The sequence below is a fragment of the Mastomys coucha genome, chromosome X (assembly GCF_008632895.1).
Source record: "Mastomys coucha isolate ucsf_1 chromosome X, UCSF_Mcou_1, whole genome shotgun sequence".
NCBI classification, from domain to species: Eukaryota; Metazoa; Chordata; class Mammalia; order Rodentia; family Muridae; genus Mastomys; species Mastomys coucha.
Window position 1 is genome coordinate 72,403,582 of NC_045030.1, and position 9,850 is coordinate 72,413,431.

Here is a 9,850-nt window from a genome sequence, read left to right on the forward strand (position 1 = left end):
AGCTGCTGCCCTATATCCAGGTCAGGTGGATCCAATAAAAGTCTTTGCTCTACTAAGCAGCCCATATTCTGCTTTGTTTCTGCCCCTACCTTAGTGTTTAGACTTTTATTGATGACTAAAGTTGTACCCAGGTCCCCAGGAGAGAGAATGCTACAGCACCACAACATGGAGATGCTTGAATTGACACAAACCTCATTCCAAAATGACCTATAGCTGTGTTCTAGGTTATGAAACATCAGGAAAATGGGAATAACTCAAAAGAGGTATTGCATGCACTGTCCTATGTGAGGTTTATACCTGGCATCTCGATGAAGTCCATCTAAAAGGTGACCTCAGGAGGACCTCCTGTACATATATTCTGAACAAATAATATCTTTAGATTCAAAATGAGAAAGTCCATTTCCTGTGAATTTTCTTGTTGGCCTTTAGTGAGTAAAAACTTCTAATCAATGTACTTCATATTAGACTGCAGAACTAGTGAGAATGTTAGGTTAATTTTTTAAAGATCCTTTTAATATGTAGGCAAAAAGCACAACAGAAAATACTAAACAAAATAATCAGACAGTATCATCTTAACACAATGAAGAAAATATGCAGAAAAAGGAACAGGAGGATTATGACTAAACCCAAAATACTTTGGCTTCTTTGAAATGGTCACATTCAAGTCCCTTGTCTGTCTTCTACCTTTCCATGTTTTGAGAGTTGCCAGAGCAAGCTTGAAAGCATACATGTGGAAGAAAGTGTCTTCTAGAGGGAGCACACTAGAACAATTCTTGCCTATAATAGTGTTCTCCAGAGCCCGTCCACCAACGCCTGAGTCATATAACCAAAGTTCATGACCACTGGTCACATGCCACCTGAACAGTGGCCACGACACATGGGTAATATTCTCATGATTGAATATTAGAAGAGAAATATTCTCATGATTGAATATTAGAAGAGAAGAGGTTTGAGCCTTGAAGAAAAGGCATTGAATTCATCAAATTAAAGCTAATATAACAGCTTGGGGGCATGCATTAATTACTTTCATATAGTTGCAAAAAACTGCCATGGCCAAAAGAAACTAAAAGCAGAAAGACTTTATTTTAGCATATTCCAGAGGAATAGAATTCTCATGGTAGGGAAGGCACAGCATGATGGCAGGAGCAAGAAGTTGACCAATATACACATAGGAAGCAGAGAAAATGAACCAGAAGTGTATCGAAGCTATAAGCCATCAAAGCTCACCCCATGTGATTTGCTTCCTCCAGCAAGGCTTAATGCCCATAACCTCCCTAACCTGTACCACCAACTGATGGACAATTGTTCAAATAGATGAGCATATGCTGAACATTTCTCCTTCCAATCACTACAATGCAGGTCAAAGAAACTCAGAAAGTCCAAATTCTGCTTCCCCAACATGTCCCCTGCACCATACCTCTCCAGTGAAGTGAAAGTAGCCTTCCAGGCCTGCGAGTCACTGGGTACCACTTCTTCCCATCCACATAGAGCATCTGATGAAAAGAAAACCTACCCAATAGACTAAGTAGTCCATCCATGTCTAAGGTTCCTGTGGCACAGCTTCTTGTCCATATAAAATATCAAAACCAGCAATAAACATGCCAGGAGTATCTTGTGCATGTAGACTTCAAAAGTGGCCCTTGTCATCCCAATCACTCAAGACAGAAGGGAAAATGTGCCAAAGGTGTTCCCCAGAGGAGAGAGCTGGACTGAGTAAAGGGTGTTTGAAGGGAACAACAGACTTCGGAAACCTAGGACTCATAAGATAAAACTGAACCCTTGCCAGTGAAGGGCATCTTTATTCTGTATTTCTGAGTCAAAGAAGCAAGGGAGGGGAGACAGCAGCATCTTTTGAGGTGTACAAGGAGCTGAGACAAAGGAGTTATGGGCTACAACAGCAGTTCTCAACCTATACTTTGAAACTCCTTTGAAAGTCACATATCATGTATCAGATACTTACATTATGATTCACAACAGTAGCAGAATTACAGCTATGAAGTAGCAATGAAAATGATGTTATGGGTTGGGGTCACAACAACATGAGGAACTGTATTAAAGGGTCACAGCATTAGGAAGACTGAGAACCACTGGGCTAGGAGCATAGAAGTTGTTACTGAACAGCATCTCTTAAACAACCATGCAAGAGCTATTAAGATATTAGGTGGGGGAAGGAATGAAGAGATGATCCAAGAGATCTAAGATCTGCGATACTGGAGAGTGTCCATGAGGACACTATGAGAGCAGTAGTCAATAACTCAGTCTATAAAGAGAATGTGGTCTGAGGGGAGGTGTCAGAAAGCAGATCATTCCAGGATTGATAGTGAATTGTCATTTCAAATGAAAATCAAGATAGAGATTTTTTTGTTGTTGTTCTGATGTTCATGGATAATACCATTAGACCCTTCCTGGAACCCAGTGAGGTGATTCTTCCTAGACCTATCTGATACCGCAGCAGAAAACTAACATTGTACTTTCATGCCAGGGAATAGATCGGGCTTCTACAGTTCCATCTGGTCCCCCAGGAAGTTGTGTTACAGTGTGTACCCCATTTAACATACTTACTAGAACATATTCTCAGGGCATCAGAGAGTTAGGATTGGAAGATCTTCTATAGTTCCCCATTATAAGATACCTACTTCAAGGACTTGGTTCCTTGGACAAATTCCAGCTCTATGGCATAGCAGAGTACAGGGAAAGGAGCAGTCTACATTCAGGGTGTCCTATGAAATTGCTCTAAGCATGTGCTCAGGAATCAGGAGGTAGCCAGTAACCACCCAAAAGGAGGCCAGCACAGAAGAGAATCTGGACCACCAGTGGACTTTAAGGCCCTAAAACACTGTATTAGATTCTCTCTCCCTTGCCTTAGAGGAACAGAGAACTCAGAACCCCTTCCCCAATCTCCAAGAGAACAGCATTAGATTTTTAGGTGGGGTCCATGATCCTAATGCAGGATGCAAGATGCCTGCAAAATTCTACCAAAGCTGAGAGACAAAAGGTTCTAAATCCTAGGTACTACATAGTAATGTTATGTATTAAGAGAATGGGTCAATTAGCACAGAACTGGGATAGGCATTGTAAAGCATGAGCCCTAAGAAGTCAAAAGAAACTGAGCTAGTGACCTTATATTGGGTCAGAAACAATGGAGTGCATCGTATATGGGGCCCTGATACACACAGGACAATAAGGATGAAGAGAGATAGGATTGACATGTGGTGCTGAGATACCCAAACAAGACAATCTGAAAGATTAATTGGGATAAGGGTAGAGTGTAGCTTAGAAACCTGTATGTGAAGGATGGCTGGAGTGGAGATATCCAGGACGAGCTAATCCAGAGGCTCAGGAAATTCCTCAGGCAGCAGATGAAGACTGCCCTCCAGTAGTAGCCCTAGCAAACGAGAAGCGGACCATATTTTCTTCTAGGTATTGCAGAGGTAGGGACCCAGAGTTGGTTGTCAAATCCCCAGTTGAAATAAGTTTCAATAAGACTGGGGCCATTGGTACTTTTGGATAGTAGTGCCTGGAGAAAAGGAGGCTGACCTCAGGAATTGAGCCTTACCCTTTAAGACTCCATCTAAGTACACCTGGGTCCCAGACAAAAGTTTCTGGCCTTTTTGCAGCATTCATGTCCTCTATGGTGTCCCCTGGAGATCACCCTCACGATATGATTAGGTCCCTAAGGCACACTTTCCTTTTCATTTTGCCTCTCTTACTTAAGGATATGTCTCACAATCTCTGAGTGCCTCCTTCCAATTCCACCTACAAGCCTCTCTGACTGTACTTAAAAGGTCCCTGCCCTGCCCTGCCCTGCCCTGCCCAGCTCTGCCCTGTCCTGCTCCTCCCAAGACCCACCTACATCTATCCAGCAACGCATAGGACACCGCTCACATTCCTGCCTCAGCTCTCATAGTCCTGCTCTAAATGCCTTACCTTATAACCTATGGGTCTGCCCTAAAGGTCTTCCTCTCCCATTTACTCTGCCACTAGAAGCCTCACCTTCCTCTTCCAGTAGCCCACTCCCCATCCCAGATAGACCACAGCACTCATAGGCCCACCCTGCTTTTCCTTTATCTCTGCCTCTAGGTCTATCCTCAATACCCTCAGCCCTGCTTCTTCATTACCATCACTCCATATTAGGTTAGAATTCACTGCTCTCTCCCTACTTCATGCATCATTGCTCCCATTGACTCATCCACGGAGGTGAGCACTCAACACCCAGCCCTACATCAGCAGTCTGAACTTTATTATGACAGTATTTAAAGCTCTATTTCATACTTCACCAATCTCCCCACTTCAGCATGCATTTTTCTGCCCTTCAGTGGTCCTGCATCACATCATATGTGTTAATATCCAAAGTTCCACCTCCACTTCATACCTTACCATTGACAAGCATCCCCATTACTCTTGAACACAGCTCACCTAGGTCAGCACTTCACAGCTAAGCCCACCACTCTTACTTCAGCATACAGTCTTGCTCTTCCCTCTCCAGTGATCCTCTGTCACAGTACGTCAGTATTCAAAGGTCTCCCTCCCCTTCCATAAATTAATACCTATGGCCCTTTCCCAGTACTCTGTAAACCCTAAGTGCCCAGGGCAACACTTGCAACACCACCTACCTCTCCTACCTCCATACACACAGCACTGCCCACCACTTCAACCACAGTACTCACAGTCCTGCCCACCATCAGACATAAACATACACAGTACTACCCACCACTGCTAACCTAGAAAGCAGCGCCCTACCCGCCACTGCTACATCATCACAAATGGCCAGACTCCTCCTCCCTCACTTAGTACATCACTATTCACAGCAGTGCACCCAACCTGTGCAGCATACACAGTCTGCACTCCTATGTCAGCACACACAGCCATGTCCTATTCCTTCACTGGCCTTCTATCACATTATATCAGGATTTAAAGCTCAGTCCTGCTGTCACACTTACAATTCACAGTCCTGGCCAGCACTTTAGAGACCCAAGTCGGCACTAACAGCGCCATCCACAACCCACAATCTGGTCCTATCTACATGGCCCTGTCCTCTTTCAGAGTTTCTGGGCTTTTATTATGTCACTATCCAAAGCTCTGTTCCTACTTCATAGGTCACCAATCACTAAACCATGTTCAACCTCCACCTCAGCTTACATAGCACTGCCCATCACTAATTCGGCTCCCATGCACAGGCATGCCTTCCTTCTCCCATAGCCCTCCAGCAAGTAAGGCCAGCATCCAAAGCTCAGCTCCGTCAACAAAATCTCATCACACACAGCCCTGGTTGGCACTTTTGAGGCCCTGACTGCTTTGCTGAGTACTGACAGTTTGGCCCACCACTTCCACTTCAGCCTACATAATCCTTCCTTTTCCTTAAGCAGATCCGGACCAAGTTAAGTTGGGATCCAAAGCTCCACCCTAGTATCCCTACAGCTCCACCCACGCAGGTCAGCACTCACACCCAGCCTAGACTCCAAGCACCCGCAATTCCTATCGGTTCCCAAGGATTCTTCAGAGCACAAATTCCTATTCCCAAGCTCTACCGGGTGCTCATAGCCCCACCCCATCCCAACGCCTAACCTCCGGACTCACACAGCTTGGCCCTGGACCAACGCCCCTCCTCAACAAGCCTCTTCCCTCACAGCCCCTACCCCGCCCCTCCTGCTGCAGCGCATCCTATCCCTCACAGCCCCTACCCCGCCCCTCCTGCTGCAGCGCATCCTATCCCTCACAGCCTCTACCCCGCCCCTCCTGCTGCAGCGCACCCTATTCTTACTTTCGTGGGTTTTTGCATACTCCTCCAACTAAATCCCTCATTTCTTTTCTCACTTCTTTCCCTTCCCAGCCGCTGATTACAGACTCTGACCCACTTTATTTGCAAGATTGCCTTAAGAAAACTGTGTCTCCTAGCATTCGATGTAGCTTACTGCTCAATTATGCAAGTCTGTACCTTCCTATCCCGCTTGCAAAGTGCCTGTGGTTCTAACTGGCTGCAAATAATTAGACTTGTAAATGGACGTGGTGTGCGTGCTTACGTAAATTGTGTGCGTTCGGGCGTGGATACGTCTCTGCGTTTGGGTTTCATCTTAAAGCAGTCAGAGCTAAAGTCCCATAACGCCAGTGAATGTTAAGGCAGTAGCCGTATGCTTTTCTTTCTTTAGAGCAGATGTTATCCACCCCCGCTTAGGAGCCTTTGGTACTGGCGGCCTCCCGGGAACGCTGGAAGACAGAGGACTGGATGTAAACTGGAGTCTGCCGAGTGATAAGTGGTAAAGCTGAGAGACCCACAGGGCCCAAAGGACACTGGTAACCTGTTGAGTCTGAGCCTGCCAGCTTGCCCTCATCCACCACCCCATTGAGGGCACCCCAGCCTCTGGCTTCCCCGACTGCTGGGTCAGCCCAAGGCCGGTCTTTGCATGCCACATCTTGCCAGCATCTCATTGTCTCTCCTAAGTGATGCAGTGTGGATGCAGGCGGATGGAACCGTGTATGCTGCTCCACGGCACTGTTTTTTCCTTACTTTTAGGCTAGGAACTCACTGAGACTCCAGACTATGAGGGTGCAGATTTGTGGCCATTGGTATTATGTCCAATCTAATATACCAGATAATATTGAAAGTACTGGGATTTGGTAGACCTGAGCTTTTCCATGCAGTCACATTCAGTGTGGCATCATTTTTCTCCTGTTAAATTGCATGTTTAGCTTAATAATGGGAACCAGTTGCAGAATTAACTTTCTACATCAGGCAGTTCTTGTCCCAGACAGAAAAGGACTTTCCCACTGGCATGATAGCAGAACCAAGTTGTGAGTGAGATGCACTTGTGTGTTGTGTAAGGCCAGCCCTAACTCTTGTTGATCTCTAAGGCTTGCTGAGTAGAAGTCTCTCCTGTTGCCAGTAGCCGACATAACTAAGTTTTAATTGATGTTTTCTCCTTTATCTACCTTCTGCTTATGCAAGTGGAGAAGCAGAAACAAAGCAAAAGGGTAGCTTCTTCATCCACAGAGCAGGTTTATCTGTGGTACCATGAAGAAGGGTATTCAGTTGTTTTGGCTACAGGGAATTGAATGAAATAGGAAGAGAGCAGATATTTAGCATGGGCAGCTAGATTACAAAGAATCCTGAGGATTCTTGTGAGATGGGTGGATTCTGGGCGGGTTGGAACATGAGCCCTTTGCAGGAATCAGTAATCTAGATAGTCTTCCAGACATGCCCACAGAACAATCTGATCTGAAAGAAAGGTTTATGTTAGTTTACAGGTTGCAGTCTGTCATTAGGGTAAGTCAGGGCAGTAATTCAGTCTCTGAGAACCCCAAAGGACCATGTTAGTTGACTCTTGGTCTTCCTATGAAGTTTCTATCTCCTTCAGGGCCCACAATACTTCCTCCAACTCTTCCATAAGAGTCCCCAAGCTCCATCCACTGTTTGGCTGTGGGTGTCTGTATCTGTCTGAGTCAGCTGCTGGGTGGAGCCTCTCAGTGGACAACATGCTCCTATCTGCAAGCACAACAGAGTATCATTAATAGAATCACAAATTGGTGCTTGCCCATGGGATGGGTCTCAAGTTGGGCCGGTTACTGGTTGGCCATTCCCTCAGTCTCTGCTCCATCCCCATACCTGCATTTCTTGTACACAGGATAAATTTGGAGTTGAAAGTTTTGTGAGTGGCTTGGTGTCTCTATTGTTCCACGGGGGCTCCTGCCTGGCTACAGGAGGTGGCCTTTTCAGGTTCCATATCCCCAGTGCTGTGAGTCATGGCTAAGGGCACCCCCATTGATTATTGGATCTCTGTCTCAACCCAGAGATGTCCCCACACCACCACACCTATGTCAGTTGGAGATTTTCATTCATTCTCATGGACATCTGGTCATCTCTCCTGTGCGTCTCCACACCTGATCCTGAACACTCCTACTCCTAGGCTCAGAGCTGAAGAGCAGGGCATTATTAATCTGTGACAGGAAACACATTGAGTTCAGTGGAGTTTCAGGGCACATGGGAATCATCTGGGGAAGGCAAGACCCAATGGATGTGAGCCTGAAGAGCTGAGCTGTGATATGTTTCTATTTTTAGGCCCAGAGACTCTGAGGAAAATGAAGTTTCACTGCCTATCCTTCCGGCAGCCCTACGCTGGTTTAATCTTAAATGGAGTCAAGACTCTTGAGACACGTTGGCGTCCCCTGTTGAGCAGCCTTCAGAAATGTACCATTGCCATCCACATTGCTCACAAGGACTGGGAAGATGATGCATGGCAGGAAGTGCTAGTGGAGAGATTGGGGATGACCTGGACACAGATTCAGACCTTACTACAGGCAGGAGAAAAATATGGCAGAGGTGTGATAGCTGGTAAGTGAGACTGTACCAAATACAATGCAGACAATTCCACAGGATCCTGCTTGATAGATTGGTGGCACTGTTTTGCTGTTAGCTAGAGGGTATGTTCTGAAGTTTCCAAAAAAACTCTCTAAGGGCTGCCAAAGTCACTTGAATGGGGTGAATAGGTCTGGGTCCCACAGACTCAGTTACCTCTGAACTCTAGGCCTCATATAGCATTGGACTGTGTATGTGTGTATGAATATGTGCAAAAGGCATGGCCTATGACAGCATAGACACCAAAAAAGTGGAGCAGTATCTAGAGTAAGGCTGCCTGCCTGGCTTGTAATGCCTGTCACAAGGACCTTAAGTAAGACACCAATCAACATCTAATACAGTCACCTGCTGGCCTAATTGGGAATCTTACTGACTCTAGGCTTCCTGGATGGGGCTGGTTCTCTTTCAGTAGGTAAATGCCAGCCTTAGTAGTATGCTAGAGCCTGACTGTCCCTTAATGCAGGACTCAGTGAGCATAAGCCATCCTCTTCTTTTTCCCAAGGCCTGTGGCTGTCTCACCCAGGATTCCCTAGTTCATTTGGTCATGTTCCCAGTGTTCAGTGAGAAAAATTCCAATTTCCTATCATTTTGATTATATACTATCCGTTGACCCTGCAGTCATAAAGATAACCTTGATGTACAGAAGAAACTACATCTGTATATTTCTGTCTTTGTGCCCAGGACTTATTGACATTGGAGAGACTTTTCAGTGTCCAGAAACCTTAGCTGCTGCTGAGGTTGTGGAACTGGAAACTCAAGCTGTGCTAACCAACCTGCAGCTGAAGTACCTGACTCAAATTTCAAACCCCAGGTGGTTACTGGAGCCCATACCTAGAAAAGGGGGAAAGGATATATTCCAAGTAGACATCCCAGAGCACTTGATCCCACTGGAGAAAGAATGGAGCACTGAATGCTCTGGAAAACAATTGGATAATGGCTCTGCCAGTAGACCATTATAGTGCGCACCTACAAATCTCAGTCAGGGCAATTTGAATCTCCTACAGAGTGCTGTTCCAGACTCCTCTGCCCTCATGAAGGTGGTGGCAGTGAAAACATCCCTCATGCTGAGGCTCTGCCAGCAAAGCTACAGAGCCTTGAGAACTTTGGCCTTTAGGGAAAAGAAAACCTCCCAGGAAATGATATTTTGCTGAAGTTCACTTTGGTCCTGCTGTTTTCTGGATTGCACGAATAAATCTGCTAATGGTTAAGTGTTTAGTGTCTTGGCTCCCTTTCTCCTTTCCCAGGTCTTTTTTTTTTTTAAACTTTTATTGCATTATGATGAGAAAAGTTACATGATTTCAATTTATCTGAATCTGTTAACATTAAAAAACATATTTTAATTAAATAGAATTAAATCACATTCTTGTTTCCCTTTTGTACCACTGCTCTTCCCATAGACGCCCCCTTCAATACCTTCAATATCTTTTTTGTTATATTCCTTGAAATTTATAAAATATTATAACAATAAAAATAAGTATTATAAAAGTTGTTTGATATAAA

The 9,850-nt window shown here is 45.2% G+C and overlaps 1 protein-coding gene and 1 long non-coding RNA gene across 4 annotated transcripts in view; one reads left to right on the forward strand and one right to left on the reverse strand.

Moving 5' to 3' along the window:
• The window catches only part of LOC116093072, a 7,394-nt gene extending 1,428 nt beyond the window's left edge, over positions 1–5,966 (reverse strand). The window contains exon 1 of one of the 2 annotated variants that reach the window (XR_004119617.1): positions 5,936–5,966. This is a non-coding gene — a long non-coding RNA (uncharacterized LOC116093072). Of the gene's footprint in view, positions 1–3,556; positions 5,623–5,935 lie in introns of those variants that run through there. The other variant, XR_004119614.1, reaches the window with a different exon arrangement.
• Positions 5,967–6,039: 73 nt separating this feature from the next.
• On the forward strand, positions 6,040–9,563 carry LOC116093077 (uncharacterized protein CXorf40 homolog). Of its 2 annotated transcripts, none has more exons than XM_031374266.1 (3): positions 6,040–6,291; positions 8,054–8,326; positions 9,032–9,563. In XM_031374266.1, exons 2-3 carry the CDS (start codon positions 8,074–8,076, stop codon positions 9,307–9,309), a joined length of 531 nt encoding a protein of 176 aa, XP_031230126.1. In that variant the 5' UTR covers positions 6,040–6,291; positions 8,054–8,073; the 3' UTR covers positions 9,310–9,563. The 2 variants fall into 2 exon arrangements, with proteins under 2 accessions (XP_031230126.1, XP_031230118.1); XM_031374258.1 differs by having other exon boundaries at positions 6,040–6,254; positions 9,032–9,561.
• Positions 9,564–9,850: the final 287 nt, after the last annotated feature.

Excerpts from the sequence above, each read along its gene's own strand:
- LOC116093077 (XM_031374266.1), top strand. The coding sequence starts at position 8,074 with ATGAAGTTTCACTGCCTATCCTTCCGGCAGCCCTACGCTGGTTTAATC. Across the intron at positions 8,327-9,031 it reads TGGCAGAGGTGTGATAGCTG|GACTTATTGACATTGGAGAG; the intron begins GTAAGTGAGACT and ends CTTTGTGCCCAG.